The 20,802-nt window shown below is 41.3% G+C and overlaps 1 protein-coding gene and 1 long non-coding RNA gene across 3 annotated transcripts in view; one reads left to right on the forward strand and one right to left on the reverse strand.

The window, feature by feature from the left end:
• Window positions 1–788: 788 nt before the first annotated feature.
• LOC309573136 lies at window positions 789–2,498 on the reverse strand. The gene is made up of 3 exons (XR_014226407.1): window positions 2,373–2,498; window positions 2,138–2,235; window positions 789–895 (listed from the first exon to the last, which is right to left on the reverse strand). It is a non-coding gene; the product is annotated as an uncharacterized lncRNA (long non-coding RNA).
• An 8,726-nt stretch (window positions 2,499–11,224) lies between these two features.
• PPARGC1A (PPARG coactivator 1 alpha) overlaps window positions 11,225–20,802 on the forward strand; it is a 68,751-nt gene continuing 59,173 nt past the window's right edge. For both annotated transcript variants that reach the window (XM_082281558.1, XM_082281559.1), the window contains exons 1-2: window positions 11,225–11,383; window positions 16,452–16,631. In XM_082281558.1, coding sequence (XP_082137684.1) covers window positions 11,336–11,383; window positions 16,452–16,631 — 228 coding nt within the window. In that variant the 5' untranslated portion in view covers window positions 11,225–11,335. The remainder of the gene's footprint in view (window positions 11,384–16,451; window positions 16,632–20,802) is intronic.

Here is a 20,802-nt window from a genome sequence, read left to right on the forward strand (position 1 = left end):
AACATCACAGGTGTTGAGCTGCTTATGTCTCCTGAGCAGTTCAGGTACAATTCCCGGGATGTGGAGATGGTTTTTCACTATCAGCTGGATGGGCTTTTTTGCCTGAAGGCTGTTCCAGCAGAAAAACTCGTATCAGTGGGTGTTGCTGAAGACAATACTTCTGGATCACTGTGGGAACTAGTTCATTGCTAGCGTCCACCAAACTCATAGTGGTACAGGGGGAGATGTCAGTATCTCATCTTTCAAGGTCTCCTTACTCTTGTTATTTTTTTTATAATTTCTGATTTATTTAGTGTAGCTCTTCACTCTATGTTACGGATTTTTTTTTTAAATGGAGATTGAAGGGTAAGGGAAAACTGGCCTTCCCTATCCTACAGACAGAGAAGTTACAGCTAGAAATGAATTCTTGGGTCCTCTGTTTCATCCTCATGTGCTAGCTATTTGTATACTAAACAGAGTGTTCTAATGTATGATTGATATTAATTAGGTTTCTGCAAAGTACTGCACACCTCAACTTGAACTGAACCAGAAATAAATATATTGCCATATATTAACATTTTATTAGTTGAGAAGAAGAATAGGATGAAGACACCAATGTGAAATCCAAAGTATGAGCTTCAGATTGAATTAATGCCAGTAGTGCCTTGAGATTAATTTGGTTACTATGGGTACAGAATAAGAAACAGTATACCATAATGTAACTATGTTTACTGATTCATTTCTGGCATTAAAAACTAAAACCACATTATACATGCAACAACAGCCTTTTCTTACTTGGACAAAGGTGGGTACATTTTAGTAATTACAGTGAATGTTGCCCTCTGAAAAGTGCCAGTACTCCAGCAAAGAAGAGTGTTGTTCTTGTAGAGGATCTGCCCCATCGCAAGCAGCAGAACTGCAATACACCAAAAGAGACACAAAGAAAATACTACCAACCCAGGAAGCTGCCAGTCTTCTACAGCTTCTCATTAAATATCTCTTGTAACATGATAACATCTGTTTCATGTACCATTCAACTGGCCAAATGTGAGTTTTCTATCCTTGCGCCACTTCCTAGCTCATCAGTATGTAGGAGAAGGAACAAGTTTTGCATCTTAAGATGTTGAAAGCTGAGTGATAATAAAATAATGCAATAGAAATACCATATATTCAGAAAGCAATTATTTTAAGGAGTTTCAGTTTTGACATGGCTAGATTAAGTATGAAGCTTTTTGTTTTTATACTTACTGTCAAGAATGTTGTTAAATACTGATACCACCTCCTAAGAGAACAACTTTTAAATACCAAAATGAAAAGGATAAGCATTAAATATTTTGGTAGATATATTGTGCCATAATGTATACTGTCTTGTTCTTAATACAAGGCACAGTAGGGCTTAATTAAAAAGTGATTGTACGATCTATCACAAACCTGCATTAGGGATATGGATGCCAAGAAAATTAAGTTGAATAGGTGGTGATAATGAAATCGATATTTTATTGAATAGCTTTTATTCCTATGCCTTTGTTTGCTATCCTTGCCTTCCTGTCAGTAGGTAAGACATTTACCATCCAAAATTCTTTGAAGGAATTCATTTAGTCTGATGCTGCTTTGTTTCATTATTTTATCAGTGTAAGTTATTTTATTCATTTTTTGACAGAGTAAAATGCCTTGACAAACTTCTGACTCCGTCAGAGCAGAGCATGACAGTAAACAAAGAAAAGCAAGTCCTTACAAGCTCGTTCCTGTTAGGAGTAGCTAGCTAACAACTGGTACAAGGGTGATTTTCTATTTCGTGTAAGCAAAATTCACAGTCACTCAAAGCCTCCAGGGCAGCCCCACAAACCTGATTTTACTACAGATTTTTCCTGTTCCAGCTCCTGGTGTGGCTTTAGGACCTGCTAAGTAGAGTGTTTAGCATTAGAGAACAGTGAAATATAGCATAATACCAAGTGAAGAATATATACAATAAAAGTAAGTATTTGTACAGCCTGGGCCAAAATCTCCCTTGTTATAACTTCATCAACTTAAATGCTATTGATTTTTCAGGTACCACTGACCTGAAATTGCCAGGATTGTGCTTGGGATGAATTTGACCTATACCGTTAAGGCCAAGCAGAATCACAGTTTTGAAAGTGTAATGCAAAGAAATAGTTACCGCGTATTCTTCTGTCTTGTAATTCTACACCCGTCACTCAGTTCAGTGCACTGTTGCAAAGTCTCTTCTTAAGATGGCAAGAACTGTGTCTGCAAGCACTGTAGAAAACAATAAAAGAGCTTATTGTTCCCCTTCATATTTTTAAGAGTGGTGTGCTGCAAACCAGACAGCCTGTGCTTTCTGAACAGAGCTGCTGGGGCAGCCAGCTCAGCTTTGTTTTCACATCCCCACTTACTAAGTTCAATGTTGCCGGTGTCCTTTAAGTGGCAAAAAATCAAATAGCCAAAAGGAAAGACTCGTTTTCATGATCCTTCTGCTTGCGTGTCTCAAAAGGACACATATCACATAGTGCAGTGTACTGCACATTGCAACTTGCAGCTTGTCTCGTGCCTGGGTGCAGTAGGCAACATGGGATAATGTGCTAGAGGAGAAGACAGGCACAGCACAAGGCTCTTGAAAGCCATGAAAGGCACTGAAAGCTTGTGTTCGTGGTATGCAGCAGTATAGATATTTGAAAGGTTAGATTCTGTCTATTTTTAGATAGCCTTCACACTGGAACTGATCTAAAAATGAAGGGGACATAAAAATTGCACGTGTCTCTCCTGATTTATCAGAGATTTTTTGACAAAATGCATTAAAAAAGATTGTCCTCTGAATCAGAGATACTTTTTTCTGAAGTATAGCTGTGCTTCTTATTTAGAAGAGGAGTCTTTATGTTCTTAATTAAAATGCCGGTGCTGTCCATTTCACTCCAAGATCAGCATTTTCAGATTTTAGCGAAGTTAAAGAAATATGACTTTCCTACTTATTGTTTGGGAAGATTTATTCACTTGTGTAAATGAATTTTAAAAAATTGGCAAGGCCTTTTATCTCATATAAAATAAATCTGAAGATAAATGATCTTTTCCACTAACATCACCTATCATTAAAGTGGCTAAATGAAAATCAAAATGTGTTGCTATTTAGTGCCTGCTCGCCTTTTTACGGGAGATGAAATTGAGCATGTTTACTGGGCAGGAATTGTCAGCGATGCTTCGATTTATTACATTGTCCAGGATATAAATTAACAATCACCATGTGTTTTCCCCCAGTCTCCCTGGAAGATGGTAGCCCTACCTCCCCATAGTGTACATCTCCAGCATGCTATGAATGCTCCTACCCTTCCTTAAAGAAAACCTGCAAACAATGTAAAATTGTGTTGCATTGAACTGAAGTGCAAATATTTTTCCATGTCTTTGTAAACAGGAGTGCATGTGAGAATGAAACAACTGGAGGTCTACCTCCAGAAAACCCCCGGGGATGCGTCACACTCATTTCTCCAGTCTATGCAATCTCAGTTTAATAAATTGGTAATAATATTATGATGAAGTGCTCTTTGGGGTTGGTTTGCTGTTTTTTCAGAGGGTTTTTTTTTTACACAGCAACTTGCAGCACAAATTAAAATAATCTTCCATTCCAACAGTTTCCTGGTTTTACTTGGTTCTTTGTTTCTCAGAGAGGAAGGGGGAGCCTGCAATGGGCAAAAGGGAAAGGTGCACTCTGGTGAAGTCTCTGTTTCAGTGTGAATCCTACACAGTCCTTTCAATGCTTTTGGTTAACTGCATTGCCCTGACTTGCACTTCCACGTGTGGAGTTCAAAAGAGCAGAAACAACAAATAGTGTTTAATTGAACCAGATTGCTGAGGAATTTTACTGTGGTAGAGATCCATTAGGGACAAACATAGAAGTAGCAATCTTACCTTATTTGTTGATAGACAGGAAGTAATGAAAGTACAGTCATAGCTCTTTTGGGGAGGAAGCGTGAATCTTCCTGGTACCCACTTACAAAATAATAAATAATCAGTGTCCCAGGGCAAAGGATGTTCAGCAAATACTAAATTTCTTGGGAACAAAGATATCTAAAATGGTGATAGCTGATGCAGTCTCAGTGCTATATCCCTGTTGCATTCACAGGGGAAAGCTGGGGAAGCCTGAATGGTATGAAAACTTTAAAAAAAAAAAAAAAAAAAAGGTGGAAATGTGTGGAGGAGTTTCTGCTTTGAGCTGCCTTGGTCCCACCTTCTGTGATAAGGTCTGATTCAAAACCTGCCTAAATCCATTTAAAGATTTCCATTCCCTTCCGAAGGATTTAGAGCAGTCACCCCTTCCAGCTACTTTAACCCCCTCTTCTACTTTAGTGCATTTTCTCATACAGGTATTGAGGCAAGTGATTTGGACAGAATAAAATAAAATAAAATGAAAATAAAATAGTAACTCACCCAAACCTTTCTGTGGCTAGTTCTCCCATTCCATCTCTGCACTAGCTTGTTTGGCCCTGAGTCAGAGGTGAAAGTACTGACAAATTTTTTGTCAAAAGCATTGCTGGAGGAAGGTCAGCCTCTGAAGGTTTACAGCTGCACTTTGTATAGCTAATAAGCCCTGGGCTAAATGCTTATCTTCCTTTATTTCAGTTATCTGAATTGGGGATGGAGGGAGGATGACATCTCTTGCCATTTGTGCAACTTTTTTAGATTAATATTGCAGCTCCAAGAAAAATGAATAATTGGACTTTTGAGCAGGGAGTGGAACCACAAAACCCATAGGGATTCCTCTAGCACTAGTCACTAGTTTGCATATTGCAAGTTAACTGCAATTCATGAAGGGTTTTGCCTAAAAATAACTCCAGGGCTCAATTTTGGCTGGCAGGAACTACTAGTTAAGAGGTCAGGCAAAGCTGATCCTTCAGAAGCCTTGTCTGCATGACACTGTTGGCTGTTGTGATGAGGTGATCCCATCTCGTCTTGTCCTTGGCTGACTCAGGAAAACAGGGTGTAGGGGCTGTGAGGAGCTGGGGAAGGGGACCTTTGCTGCAGTCTGGGAGCTTCAGAGGCCAAGCAGTGAGTGCTGGCTGCTGCACGAGTGGAGCTATGTTGCCCACTGACAGGAGTTTCTGCAAAAGCTTGCACTCTTCCACAGACAGACATAACTCTATAAAGCATAATTTGATCCATAAGTGAATTTTTAAAAAACCCCAAACACTAGGTCTTTTGTGTGATATCTTCATTTTATTTTGTTTGCCTAAAATTGTTGCAGAGCAAATCTGTGGCCTGTTACTAAAACCCCATCAGATTACTACAGTCCAGAATTATGTCCGCATTATACTTCATTTTAATATGAAAAATGCCAAGAGCTAGGCCCAAGAAAAAAGGCTGACTCAGTTCCACTGAGCTCTGTCTGAAGAAAGTCGTATTTGAAGATGAGAGATGTGTTGGTAAGGCTGTCTGTCATCTCTAGTTTATTAAAAAGAATTGCTAGGAGGCACTAAAACTGTCCACTGCCTTTCCCTCTGTTCCTTCACTCAAAGGTGCTTCATTCACATCGACTTTACCATAGCGGTTTTGTGTAAAACAAGATTTGATTTTAGAGTATTTAAAGGTTACTGTTCTCTCCAGTGCTGTGCTGCAGCCTTCTGTGCGCTCCACTGCAGTCACCTTACCAGCCATTTTAGAGAGGAGATACCCTGTGTTATGGAAATAATAGATTTTTTTCTTCCACCAGCTACTGCGAGCCTCCGCGTGGATCTGGTGGTGTGCTCTCCTGCACTGCTGTGGCAGCCTGGGCATCACAGCTCCCCTTCAGGCTGGGAGGCCCTGGCTGGGTCACTAAATGGCCAGATGGCAAAGCAAACTCCAAATGCAATGTGGCAGCTGGGTGGCCACCTCAGTGAAGGCTGGTAGCTTTGAAGGCTGGTAGTTCCCACCAAGTTGCTTATGGTTGCACCAGGGAATCTTCTGTATCCATGGTGGTTGTTCAGGGGATCATCCTCTTCAAATCCCTCTCAGAAAAAGTCAGTAAAAACTAGATTGGCATTAACTATGAACAAGTCAGGGAACAAGATCTCCAGGGTACTTCTCTAGGTGCTCAGGGGAAAGGGTGCAAGGTGGATGGTAGTAGGGATAATGAGAAAGATCTGGGTGGGGTGTTCAGAATGCTTCAGAGTGTTATAAATACAAGGTGTGTTCCTGAAGCTTCCCCAGGTTCTGCCCTGTGTGGCTGAAGCTGGAGAGGACAATTGCCTGTCCCCAGAAGGAGTGTGAGCATCCCAGCAAGGCTGGGAGTGGGAGAGGAAGGGCACAACTTCTGAGTAAGGGCAGATGTTCCAGGCCCCTGAACAGGAATGTCAGAAACTGGTTCCTTGGGTCTGATAATACCAGATATGAGCAGATTTTGGTCTCTTCCCAGGGACTTGAATGTGTGGAAGGATAAGAGGATAATAAGAACTTTATGACTTCTTTTGTTCCAAGGAAATATCAGCAGTGAGGTGAGTAAAGGAGAGATGATGAAGATCTGCAACGGTCTGCGATTTTGATGTGGTCCTGCCTGCTCTGCCAACCTGCAAGACAGTGCAAAACTGGAGTCTGTCTCCTTGGCTTGCCTGGGTGTCTGTGCTCAGACAGCACCACAGCCTCCCCAGGAAACGGATGTGTTTACATGGCTCCATTTCTCAAACATACACAGGTCATAAATTAAAGGTAGATACTCTTTTACATATCAGTCTTTCTATAAAATAGTAACACCCAAGTGAAAGACACTGCTCGTATTCCTTTTAGTAAGCCTGACAAGCTGGATTTTCCTACAAATCATAGCAAAGCAGGGTTCTGGAGAACATATGCTCCAAATGTTGGAGGGAAACAAGTGACAAATATATTTTTTATGTAATCAGCTGGAGTGGGTTTGTTTTTCTTTTTTTTAATAATGAGTAAGTGAAACATGCTTATAAAGAGGGTGATGTTCAGGGAGGTATAAGAAAGATTATAGGAAGATTGCTTGTAATGGGTACCTGTGACCCTCCTGCTTTACTTGAACACTCCTGGAAGGTTTTACTACAAGCACTCAGTTACAAAGAGTCGCGTGTCTCCCAGCCTGGTTAACACTGATAATCAGGTAATCTGCACTAACAGTAAATATAGTCAGGTCCAGTTGCACGTGAACAAGTGAGTGATTTCCCCTGGCATTCAGTGCTGGTTTTTTGAGCCCTCAGTCTGTGGAGGCAGATGTGGCAAAATTCAGCCTGGTGTCAGTAATGTCAGTAATGCATCGCTGTTCAGGGAAAGTTATTTTGGACTCTCAAATATACAGCTCCTCAGACAGCAGCCTGTGACCCAGAGCTGGGCCAGGAATTAACTTGGCCCTGATCTCTTGAGTTTTCCAGAGAGCACTATCCTGGGTTTCTATGTTAAAAAATATCTAAGATCATAACTGCCCTAACAGAACTAGAGAGAGCAGATGTCTTTATTCCATTGTAGAATTACTGCACCAGTGAACCCAGAAGTTCAAGGAGTTTGATTCACCAGCTTATGCTATCGAGAGTGTATTCTGGGTAGTATGAACTGGATAAATAAGGAAAAGAAGATGAGAAGGGGAAAAAAAAAGAGTAAACAAATAGGATAGAAGTGGAACAGAGAGAATGGACTGGAGAACAAATACAGGACTGTGCAAAAAATACGAGTAAAGATGCACAGAAGGAAGATTTTTAATAAAAAATTAATAGGGTACATATACTTTATATAGAACACCATTCACGCTAACACACCTTTGGAGTGCAGTTTTCTCTTTTATATACAACATTGGCTGATCTTTTGCTGTAAAGCCATTCACTCTTGGAGGGTTTAGCAGAAAGGGTTGTATCGATGTGAGAACTGATTTGCAAACCTCATCGGGCTGAAACTTCCTCACTATTTTTATATATAAGTTTGCTTGTCCTTACTCCACTGGCAAAGTAGCAAACTTTGCCAAAAATCAGCAAGTATCACAGTCTTGGGGGCAAAGAAAGAAAAGATTTCTTCCTCAGTGCCATAATGAAGGGGCTAAGTTTTGAATTTCAAAATCACAAGGTCTCCAAAATCAGTAGCTTCTTTAAGAGACTTAAATTACAGGGAATAAAAACCTGACCATAGCTAGAAAATGTGGGTGGGAGGAGAAAGAGATAAAATGAATGCTGAGTCCAGGAAAAAGTCAAGGACAGAGGGCTTGAAGGCTTTGGTCTTTCATGTCTATTTCCTGTTGTTGCAGGCAGCCATACCTTCCAGTCCTGCTAGAAATGTGTCAGGATTTCGGAATTAGTGCCCAAATGCTGTTGGAAGGCTTACCAGAACTTTCTTGAATCATGGCCTTTAAAGAAGAAAAGGCAACATTTGGGAATTGCTGAGACCTGGTACAGACTAACCTGAAAACAGGGGAAATGCAGTAGTTGAAGAGGTGGTCTGATACAGGTGTCCTGGTAAAGGACATTTCAACAGGGCAGATTGTGTCAAACAGACCCGCAGACTTTGTCAGCTGAAGGAGGGTTTTCTCTGTATGTGTTTGTTATGGAACCAAATATCGTGTGTGTATGTGCTTAGCTATTGCCCCACAAAAGATGTTTGTGCAATTCTTTAGTGTTGTCAAAACAGAGGGAAGAGCATTGCTAAAGCTTCCAGGGAATGTTCAGAAGACAAGGTTTCCTTTGAGGAAGCAGCTTAGGTGCTGGCTGGGTTTCACAGGCTTCATTTGCATGTGCGGAGGCTGCGTCGTTTCCAAACTACACCACCACTGCAGCTGTCTCCCTTGCTTTTCTCCTTCTTGGGGCACTAGGCTCAAAACCCACATTAAAACATGGGAAAAAAAGATCCTAGTGGGTAAATTTGTACTATGGCTTCTACTTAGACACTTCAGTTAAAAAAAAAAAAAATTCTTCCCAAGCAATGGGGAACCCTTGTTGAAATCTCACAGTCTTTTGTAGTTGGAGACTTGATTGGCATCTCTTCCAGGTAACACTGGAACTGCCAGCAAAGTTCAAGCTATAATGTAAACAGGGCCGTAGAAAAGCTCTGGGGGCTCTGTAATTATTACCTATTGGTTGCTCCCTCAATAGTGCACTAAAAAAGTTCTTCAGTCTCTAAAGCTTGTATGGTGAGAGCACCACTAAGGTCACAGTTTATATTTATCAGTTAACTTGCTAATTTGAAGGGAAAGCATTGAAGTGGAAGTGTAGAAAATAGAAACAACATGAGCAGGTCAAAATATCCAAAACAGCAATATGAAATGTTCCAGTGTAAATACATTTCTATAAAAGGTGTGAATGAAATTTGAAAAAAAACCAGATGATGGATTCGGCACAGTCAATGAACACAATTATAAGTAGGTATTGAAGGAGAATATTCCACCAACCATGGATCCACAGATAATAATTAATAAGAGCCGACTCCACTCCAGGCACGCAGGTACCCAGTATTATTTCACAGTTGACTGTTCAGGGGTAGAGGTACTCACCTTTGCCACAGATCTTAATAATTTACTGCAGTTTTATCATTAAATCAGCATATAATTGGGAAGGAAATTAGTTTTTTTTTTGTCATGAGGGCAAAGCAATACCATTAATTTAATTATTTGTAGGAAAGGCTTTCTGTAGTTATTCGGTATTTTGCTGTGGTTTTTTTAATTAGGTAAAGTAAAAACAATGCCATTTTTGTCATCAGTGCTTGGTGAAAATATGACAGTGTGATGTGATTTGCAACTGAAGCACAAGCTTGGAAAAATGTACATTTTATCAGGACTGGCAATAATGAATTACAAGGAAACACAAATAAGCTAAGAAGATATCTGAGACCTCCTACCATTTCTGAAGGTTCCAGTGTATGTGAGAAAAAGGCTATTTCAAGAATTGTACTTCTTATTTATTTTATTTCTCTCTGCAGAATTGCCATAGCCTGGTGTAATAATTGAATTCATTTAGTCTTTAGAATACTCAAGTTTGCAAATAACAATGAAAATGAATATTTCATGACATGGAGGATGATAAGCTATAGTTTTGTAACTTTGACTGGTAGCCCAGCACAAGGGAACCAGCAATTGCATTTCACGAGAATTTTTGCACCCAGATAACTGAAAGAACTGCAGCTTGAGACAATAAGCAGGCAGGTGGGGTAGTTAAACAAGACCTTTATTTTTGGTGGTTTATTCCCTGTTGTGGACAACATTTTGCAGTTCAGTTTGATACATGGAGTTTGTTGCGTATGCAGTGCAAAGGGGTATCACAAACCAGTTGCACTTGCAGCAGCCCCTATTGTCTGGGAAAGGCTTTGACGGGGAGACAGGTCTGTTAACAGTGTGTCTGGATTTTCACACGACAAAGAGATTTTTAAATTTATTTATTTTTAATGAACAAACGCTGGGTCCAGGTCAGAAGGGTACAGAAATGCGCCCTGAGGCAGATTATAGAGGCGGGTGGGGGTCAGGGCGGTCCCGGGCAGGACGGAGGCAGTTCCTTGTAACAGCCATGGTTTCTTGGGGAATACACTGAGACAGAGAAGTGATTAAAGAGCAGCTCAGAGGTACTGTAATCCACCTGGGAACAGGATCAGGCTTCCCCCTCGGAGCAGGTGAGATAACTGTAGGAACGCTTTTTATAGATGCTGAGTCCATTTCAGAGAAATGCTGGGGTGGGTGGGAGTGGGGGGGCGGGGCGGGGTGCCAATACATTTACGGTGGAAAAACTAACTTGAGTTGCAATTGTCTACGAGATACCATTAGCCTAACTAAAATACTTGGGGAGGTGCAAAAACCCCGAGCGCAAAAAATGTTGGGAGGAGGTGTAACTTTTGCCGAACTCTGGGATAGCCTCTCCAAAGAACAGCTCCGGGAAAGCGGTGCAGGCACTGGAAAGGTTGTGCTGGGGCTACTCAGAGCACGCAGGCTGTAGCTCGGCTGGGAGTCATTTCACTTTTTCTTTATTATAAGCGCAGCTCTGCCTATTGTGTGCTGGGGTGTGGGGGGAAGACAAAGAAAGCAAGCTAAGAAATTAAAAAATATGGGGAGGGATAGGAGCTGTGCTACGGCAGGAGCAGCGTTCCGGGGGTGTGGCGTGGAAATCTGCTTTGAATCACAGCGGGTTGCCGCGGCCGCCGAGGTCTGAGCGGGTTTTGCAAAGATTTACTTCACTTCAGGCTGGGTCTGCCCCTGGCTGACGTCACGGGCTGGAGCAGCGGCTCCAGAAGGCTGGATGAGTGACAGCCCAGCCTACTTTTTAATAGCTTTGTCATGTGACGGGGAACAGTAGTAAGACAGGTGCCTTCGGTTCACTCTCAGAGAGGGTCTCGTTGCCTGCATGAGTGTCTGCTGCCTGCCTGCCTACCTCTGGACTGTAGTTTGCCAGCTTTCCTGCCGTCGCTCCGCAGCTGGATGGCGTGGGACATGTGCAACCAGGACTCTGTATGGAGTGATCTCGAGGTGAGGAGTGCGCGGCGCGGGCGGCCGTGGGGTGCCGGCAGCTTGCGGGGGCCGTGGGCTCGGCGGGGCACCGGCAGGACGGCCGAGGCAGCGTACTTTGCAAACAAGTCCCTATCTTATCTTAACTCCAGTAAGTTTTCTATTTTAAGGTTACTCTGCGATGCCTTGAGCAAATCAAAGCTCAGCTCCTGTCATCAGTATAGTATCTCCTGCAGTTGGAAACTATTTTCATGTGCCTCTGGCTCACTTTCCCGTCATATGCAATATTTATGCTCTAAGATATTGATATGAATCGGTGTCTGAAGTGGCGTTTCCAGTGGCGTTCAGTGGCCTGGTTGGACAAATGCCATGTTTATTTAGAATACGGCTAATATTTCTTTTTTTTTAAAAAAAGTTATAATTAACTCATGGCTTCATATTTTGATTTCTTGTTTCACTGTGCTCTGTCGAAGGTTTTTTCCTTGTTTGTCGGCTGCAGAATAGAAGCACGCACACAGGGTTGAATACCCTGTTGTTTGGCTTTAGATGCTTTTAAAAGAGATTTCTGGAAGGAGACATTTCCCTGCTACTTGTGGTATTGGAATACTGACGCTGTAGCTAATGCCCCATAGAGCAGGGTTTGCAGTCAATCTGAGTAGTCCAAGAAATGGTTAAATCCCACTGTACAGCAGAGACAACAGGATGAACCATGAGAATAGAGTTTATGCAGGACTGTGTGAACTGCTACTGCTGCTGCCGCCGCTGCTGCTGCTTGTGTAAAAATAGACGGCAATACATCAAATCCACAGCTTCTGCTGGCTACAATTCATAAAGGAAAAAATAAAAAAAGGCAAGCAGCCCCGTGGTAATCTCTGGAGTATAATGTGAGGTTTGAGGATTTCTGCATGTTTGCATTCAGCAAAATGGAGCATTACCTGAAAGTTCGGGCAACTTGCAAAAGCGAGGCAAACTTTCTTTGGACCCCATGGAGAGGAATCCCAAATACAGACCTGCTCAAAGGAACTAATCCTCTGGCTTCGGGCTTGGAATAAGTGCTTAAAATGCTCCCCTTGGGCAGTGGTGGAAGGAAAAACAGGTTACAGGCAATGCTTTTTAAATAAGATGTTCATGCTGTAGAGAGCCACCCATCTAAAGTGAACCATTTCCGTGTTCTCCAGTAAAATTTCCGTATCTGGCAGAGCATGTGTGTGGATTCTCAAGTAATTTTGTAATGTTTTAAATATTTGCAGCTTGCCATTGTATCCACAGATTTTGGTTTGCATATTGTAATTGGTTTTATCTTGTTTTTATTTCTTGGTAAAGTGGAATAGATATGGATAATTCATATGTCCTGTAGCTATTATGAGTCAAGGCAGTAAGTGGATGACTTTCTGGCTCCAAAGTCCTAATTGTTTCTGAGTAGCTGGAGTATCCTGTGGGTTGTTGTCTGGCTTGTAGCACGGGTCTCAGCTGCCGTAGCTTCATTTTTCCATCATGTATTATTCCTAATGCTGCTAGGAGCTGATTGAGGAACCAGCTTATATGGAAATATGGAAGATTTATTTTAATCACTAGAGTTCTTGCAGTAATTTCAAGCTAGTAACAGAATAGATAATTTATGTCAATGACTTTTTCATAGTGCAGAGAGAAAAAAAAAAAAGAAGAAAAGAGTTTGATCTTAATATTAATTGTGTGGTGCATGGATTAACTGTGGGTAGGATTTTGCCAATATGCTCCTGCACTGCACTTCCTGTAGCAACACTAGCGTCTGCGTGCTGCTTTGGCTCAGGGGATCACCTTTGCTGAGCTAAAATAATGCAGGCAGCAAGTACTGGGGGCAGATACCATTTTTTGAATCATTAATATTTGCTGTCAGTGTAAAATGTATTATATTCTCTCTCACATAATGACAGGATGGTGTGTTGTTTAATAAAGGCCTGCATCACTGTAGCTGATCAGCATCCCCAGTGCTTCACAGCTTAATGAAGGTGATGTACAGTAAGGTTGCAAAGATTGATAGAATCCACATGACATACATTTTGTCAAGTCTCTCTTTCTTTCCTGAGTTCATCCCCTTGGCACTTTGAAAAACTTGTTAAAAATAAAACACAGATTATATTTTCATTAATATAATTAATATGGCACAAGTCCAGTCTTCTTCTTTTTTTTTTTTTTTTTATTTTTTAAAACTTACCTTCAAAGGCACAAAACCAGCCAAAAGGTTAATGGAGAATTATACTTAATTATAATGATTCATTACCATCAGTGCAGTTAAGCTAATTTACTGTTTGCGCCTGAACTAAGAGAAAAAAGGTCTGTTGGAGTGAAATAACGCACAGTAATTAGCCTTTTGTGTTTAGTGACTGCTTTATCCTCCTAAATGTTACTGTAAAATTAGGGCTATAGTTATGGAATGACTATCATATCAAATAACAGTGGGAAGACAGTAAAATGTGTGCTAGCAATGCAGGTGCACCTGTTACAGATGTATAGGCAAACAGTAAATATCAGTGTGTCAGATGAGGACAGTTTTAGGACTTGGAGTGTTAAACCTGGCATCATCCAAAGGCCAAATATAAATTAATAACAGGAACACTTGCTGCTAATGTGTCTCAGATTAATGTGCTCTGTGTGCTCAGAAGCATAATGTCATATTCAGAAACATTGATTTTATTATCATGTCAACACTGACAAGGCATATATACTTCATTTCAGCAGTTATGTTTTTTAGGTGACATTGCAGTTACTATAGGTAAATGAAAGCTGTGATAAGCAGGATTTTTTTTTAATACCATTGTTTATGTTACTTCAAAAGTCCACTGTAGGAACTTAAAAATGCAGATTACCAAAAGTAAACATGTTTAAGTAGGTGGTTCACAGGGTGAAGCTATTTTTATAAATGAAAGCAGTAACAGATCAGCAGGATACTTTAGAAGTCTGTGGCATCAGTTATAAGCTACTGACCTCCAGAACACAAACCTGAGAATGATGCTGAGAGTCTACCTTTTCAGTCAAAAACTAGATTATCCTTTAATGAGATCAGAGATTTCGGCCAAGCATCAAAAAAGGTCATCTCTGTATTATAAGATTGCTGCCAGAAGGTTGTGTCTCACACTAAGGAGGAGGAAACCCTTATTCTTTTTTTTTTTTTTTTTTTTTGCCTTATGCTCAAAACAAAAAAAAAATTAGATTAAAAAAAAAAAAAGTTAAGATTACTTAAGTGGGATTTTGACTTTTTATAGTTCTACAGCCCCTTAAATAATAGGAAAAAAACAACTCCTATGTCAGAGCCTCATTTCGCAGCCTCTCAGCTTCCTTGCCCCTTGGCCTACTCTATGATTATCTTGTAGTGTCCTGGTAGACGTAGAAGTTGTCTGGTAAATTATAGCTCACACCAGCTGCACCGAGTCTTCGTGCCAGCAGACAAAATCTTTGCTCAAGGCTGAGCTGCTGCATCCAGCCTGTGCTCTGCAGACGCACCGAGATTCCGGGGACAAAAACCTCAATGAAATGCACCTTCAGCAGCTCTCGCTTGCATTATTGTAAAAGGCGGTCCTTGAGAGAGTGACATAAGCAGGACTGAGCAATTCACATCCCTGGACACTGTTAGTGCCCTACAGAAATCTGCCTTCAGAAAGTGGCGCTTTATCCGTTGACTTCAGTCCAAATATAGAAGTTGGGAAATCACTCAAACCACCCAGTCAACTGACGGGAGTTGAGGATGTCCTGCTGTTGGCCATCCTTAACACAGTGCTAGAAATACTCATGGTAGATGCCCTTAGACTCAGTTGACTTTAGATGGCTTTTAACCATTCAGCGCCTGGTACCTCTGCAGCTCCACATGTGCTTTGCAGCGTGCCCGTATCGACGTAGATGTTCGGAGATGAGTTACAAGGATACATGGTACAGTGCAGTAGGAATTGCTTAATTGAGCAGCATTGACATATGGGACTCAGCTATTTGCCAAACTGTTACTATGTGTTTTCTATAATTAGGAAATGGTTTTGGTGGATACTCTAACATTTCAATTGCTGTGTTGAAGTGGATGTATGTTATTAATTTTTTCTTCCTTAGTAGGTCAGTCAATACCCTATCTAACTTCATACTGGCATATAAAAGGACACTTATTCCAGGTTTGTTTTTATTTATCCCCACTCTCTTCCTAAGTTGTGCAGACAAACATTTTGCACTGCTGAAGAGGATTCCTGCAGACTAGACTTTGTTTACGGCCTCAACCAAAATGTTTCACAGACCCTTTTTTCGGAATACTGAATCAGAGGCTGCCAGAAGAGGAAAACCCATTTGGTTCTCTCAGTACAGCTTCTCTCTGGGGACATTTAGGAAACCGGCTGGGATAATAGATGTGTTCACACCAAGCAGGTGAAAGGCTGCGTGAACTAACTATGCCTGTCACCCAGAGGAGAATATAGGGATGTTTCAAGCCACACTTTGGTTGCCAGGACCCTTATGCCTGACTGGGTGGCTGTGCTTTGTGCATCAGGAAAAGAGCACCAGCAGTGTCACTAACCCATACTTTTTTATGTCCATATGGTGGCCACCATCATGAGTGGCTGAAAGGATAACAGTAAGGTTCTGTAGAAGTGAAAGTGTGACTGTCTCCAGCTTGAGCCAGCCTCCAGGGCTGAAGGCTGTAACAGGCTGTGCCTCTTTAACCTGAATGTAGCAGGAAATTCGTGACAGACCTTGCCCAGAGGTATTCATCTGTAACTTCTACCTGCACTGGTTCACTCTCAAACAGGAGAATAAGGCCATGCTTTGGCTTCTGCTGTTGGATTTAAAGCTTTGAATGTGGTTATTATGAAATGGTATAGGGAGAAGGAACGTCGTTGTCCCTGGACAGAGATGTGATAGAGAAGGCAGCGTATGCCCTGCTGTTTTCCCCACCCCTTTACATACCTATATAGAGCTAACAATGACCAAATACTATGTGTTTCTTTTTTCAGAAAACAAAGTCAATCCTAGTGCCCCTGTGTCATAGCTTAATTGAGGCTTAATTCTTATCACATGATATTAGTTAATAGATTCCTGGTAATTAATGAAACTATTTCTTTGTTGCTGTATCCTGCAGTGTGCTGCTCTGGTTGGCGAAGACCAGCCTCTTTGCCCAGATCTCCCAGAACTTGACCTCTCTGAACTAGATGTGAATGACCTGGATGCGGACAGCTTTCTCGGGGGACTCAAGTGGTACAGTGACCAGTCAGAGATCATCTCCAGTCAGTACAGCAATGAACCCGCCAATATATTTGAGGTAAGGCAAGATGATGCAAGTGCATGTTGCAAAGTCCTTGCTTGCTTTTTTTTCTGATTTTTTTTTCGTTAGCCTGGTGGACAACAGTTTACTATTTTTCTGCCGTTAAGAGACAAGAAACCTGATGATATATTATGGGTTCTGACTGCTTCCTACAATCCTCATCATCAAAACCAGACCTGCAATCTGAGGGGTGTGGGAGGGAAAGCCTTAAAAGGATTCAAATGGAACTTCAGATTTTTGGAGGAAACAGCTAAAGAGTGCCTAGAGCACACTGCCCTGTGGCGTCACTGTGAAGGGTTACACTGTTGTCAGCTACAGAGCAAAACAGAAGTCGAAACTCATTTGTTGTCTTCCACTTGAATTCCTCAGCAAGAAGCAGAGCTCTGCGCAGCAGCTAGGTGATGAGTAGCTGGAACATTTCTAGTAAAGGCTTTTACCACTCAGAGCCTTGCTGTGCAAGTTACTTGCACACAAATTGAGAGGTCCACAATTTGTTTATGTATAGGGGAGAGGAAGGGTGAGTGTGGCAGAGAAGGCAGTGAGGGTTGTCAGTAGCTCAGGGACTAACTCAGCTTTTGTGATGTTTCATAGATCTCCTGGTGGAGAGCAATCTAAAAGAAAAAGTTAAGGGGTGATAGGAGAGATTTAATTGTTTTCTTTCCAGTTTCGCATTGGGGATCAGGGTGTACAAGAGGAGAGTTGCTGTCTCTTTGTCTCGAGTCTTCTTTCTTTTGTTGTGTAAAGCCTTCATAATTCTCCACCTTGTGGTTTCGGGCAGCCATGCCCCTCCTAAACCCTAACTCCCTTCCCTCCTTGTTGATAGGAGAGGCCATAGATCGTTCACTGGCTGGGAAATTGGACAATAAATTGATTAGCTGGCAGGAAGACCTTGTACAAAAGCAAGCTGTGGGTGCTGTTTCTCACACACCAAGTACCACAGTTCCAGGAAGTACAGCTAGCCTGCTGGTTCCGGAAAGCCCCGAATTATCATGGTAGAATTTAAAGGCTGGAAAAAATTAACTGAAATAGTATAGTAAAATGCTTACCTAAGATTTGATGTCCTGAATAAAATTCTCCTTTCTTTGTATACAGCTGTAAACCCACAGTGATCTCCCTGATGCAGATGAGTTGCTCTGGATTTATACAAGTGTAACTGATAGCAGAAACTGGTCTTCTCTGTTTAATTTCTGTGATTTACATCCAAGTAACTTGGAATTAATTTTATTTGAATCAAAATAGCCCTGCAAAGCCTTGGGCTTAGGCCCTCTTTTTTTCTTTAGTTGTGTAATGTTCCACACTGTTTTACAAAGTTTCCAAACCCGGTCTGGTTCTTGAATTGCAGTTGTACTGCCTCAGGCAGGGTAGGGCATGTTGGTGACTAGGTCTGGATGGTCAGCAGTGGGGAGGCAGGGGAGCAGGGTCCACATTTGCAGCTAGTGTGTGGAGACTTGTTTTGCTTTTTTTATAACCGAGGGTGCATATTTTTTCCACATTTGTCAAAAGCCAAATGCAGAGGCATTTTCCTTTAGAAAAAATCAGTTGAAGATGCAGACTTTCAAAGTGCAAGTTCCAGATAAGTAATAGAATTATGTATTTACCAGTTCTAAGCGTACAAATTACTCCAGTAAAACCAGTGGAACTTGACCACAGACTCATTGCTTGTCCTGTGTGTTACTGCCTGTCTGCTCTGATGGCCACAGCTGCTGAGTGTAAAGTTGTCTCGGATAGGTAGTGACCATTCCCCTACACACCTTGTATAGGAAACAGTTCCTGTACTGAAAATGGAAGCATGCTGCAAACAGCAGGACAAGCAGATACGCTGGTAGTTAACCTCATTGGGAGATAGTGATGGGGACAACATCTCATGGGCATGTTTGGGTGTGTCTGACGATGAGCTGCTCCAGTGTGAAGAAACAGGGGAATAGATGTGGAGAAGCAGGGACAATGCAGCCAGTGGAATGCATCTACACAGCAAGCAATAGGTCAGAAGTAATTGTTTGGAAATGAAATACCCCACTTATTTCCTAACACACAAATTCTGTTGTTTTCTTTCCTCACACTCATTGACTTCAGCTGCAGGCTGCACTGCTGTCTCATCACAGCTTGGCCCATACTTAACCTGTAGGGACAAATTGTGCCCTAATGGTATTTTACAATACTGCAGTGCAAAATTAGACTATTTTCAGCTTCTTAGAGTATTGTGTTTACATTCTTGGTTGCTTGGCCTAGGAAGATGGGAATGAAACAGTTATTTTCTCCTCCTGTACATTAACCCTGTCCCCATTCTCCACTGTGCAGCTGGATACTTTGCACTATTTCTTGCCTCTGCCGCTCAGTAATGTGACAACTGGGGGTGCTCAAGATCAGAAAAAGATGTCTTCTTCCTCCAGAGACTATTTCACATACTTTGTGAGGAACTCTTTGTTTTAGCTGAGAGGATGGAAGTTTTGTGCAGTTTCTCATTTGGTAATCACTAGATTTTTGCATATTGATCCTCAATGGCTTTTTTAAAAAGAAAATAACTTCTTTTTATACCCTTTTTTAACTTTTTTTTTCTCTCTTACCATTGTGGGAGTAGTATGTTTTATCTAACTTAAGCTTCCAGATGAGGCATTGTCATACAAAAATAGAAATACAGCCTATTTGGGGTGGAAAGAACCAGAATGACAAGCAAATTCTGGGAAGTACACGAGCAGCATTACTTGCACAAGCTGTACGGTGTGAATTGCAAACCTAGCCTTGAAGGAAACACACTCTCCTTTGAGGTATTAATGCAGTACATGTGGCATTGCCTATGTGAGGGACAGTGTCCAAAAGCCCTTTACAAAGTTCCTGGGTGTCTCTGGTGCACTTTTTTTAAAGAAAGGCTTGTATTTCAGGAAGTGAATTTTCAGTCTTTTTGCAAATTGTGTTCCTGAAAGCTCACTTGAGCTGAGCACCCACAAGCTTAGGCACTCCCAGTGGCACTGGGAGTCTCCCAGGCTAGAAATTATTAATAGTTATGGTAGCAACCAGGAGCCAAGTGAGATAAAGGTCCAATTAGTCTAGATAGTATGTAAGTGTTGAGTATAAATCCCTGTTCTCATCCGCTTAGGTGTGATGAGATACTGGCCTTCACTCTAGGATTAAAACACACCATTTTGCAGGCACACCTAATTCATCACTCCACTATTCTGCTCACATGCCAGCGTAACCCATATGAGTCTCGAATCAAGCCTTTACTGCCCCAGCACAGAGGCTCTTCTTGCCAATGTTTGTACGTAGGTACATTATGAATTAGGTGATTTCTTTCTGTTCACAGCTTGATCACTTCTGTTTTTCACCTAATTTTCTTTGCCTGTTGTTTGAAAAGATAAAATGAAGGAGTTCTTGCCCCTCAGGGCACTGTCTATTGACACAAGTTCATGCAAGTAAATAGTTAACAAGTCACCCAAGACCAGTTATTTAGATGGTTGACTGCACCATTCACTTTTGTGATTTGGTTTTGTGAAGAACTAAAGTTGAAAAAAAATGTATTTGCAAAAACTTTAATTTGGCTACTTTCAGAAAATCAAGATGGTTAAATTTTCATTCTTAAAGCCAATGCTATGTGAAATTATGAACAAACATACCACTTGATATGTCATGAGTGAGAAGGCTTTGTGTTCACGAGAACTGTTGTCCCTTGAGGCATCTTGAAATATACTGTACCATATCATGTAAGATTAGTCATATTTAAAGTTATTTATGATCCATGCCTAGCATTATGGAGAGGGAAGATATCTATGGTGGGTGTTGGCATTTTTTGCAAGTAACTCAGCTGATGGTAAGAGAAAATGCAGCCCATAGATTCGCAATAACCTGTTAAAGTACAACGAACCTGTGTAAAATCATAAATCTTGTACTTGGCAAAACACTTTTTTTAGCCTTTAAAAAGACTTCAGAAAACCCACATTGCTTGCCCTTCTGCAGATTTAATTTATTTACATGATTCTGTGTTCCAAAGAGATGCTCACAATATTTGATGACTTTGTTTTTACTTGTTTTGTATAGGTGTATCCCAGGTTAATTCTCAAGGCCATTCTATGTGCCATGTATTTGGAAAGCCTAAAAAGATAGCTATGCTTTATTGTAGGCTGCCAAAAAGGGCTGTATTACAAGCAATGAGAATGTGAGGAGGGAAAGAAAT

The sequence above is a fragment of the Coloeus monedula genome (genome assembly GCF_965178545.1).
Source record: "Coloeus monedula genome assembly, chromosome: 5".
Classification (NCBI taxonomy): Eukaryota; Metazoa; Chordata; class Aves; order Passeriformes; family Corvidae; genus Coloeus; species Coloeus monedula.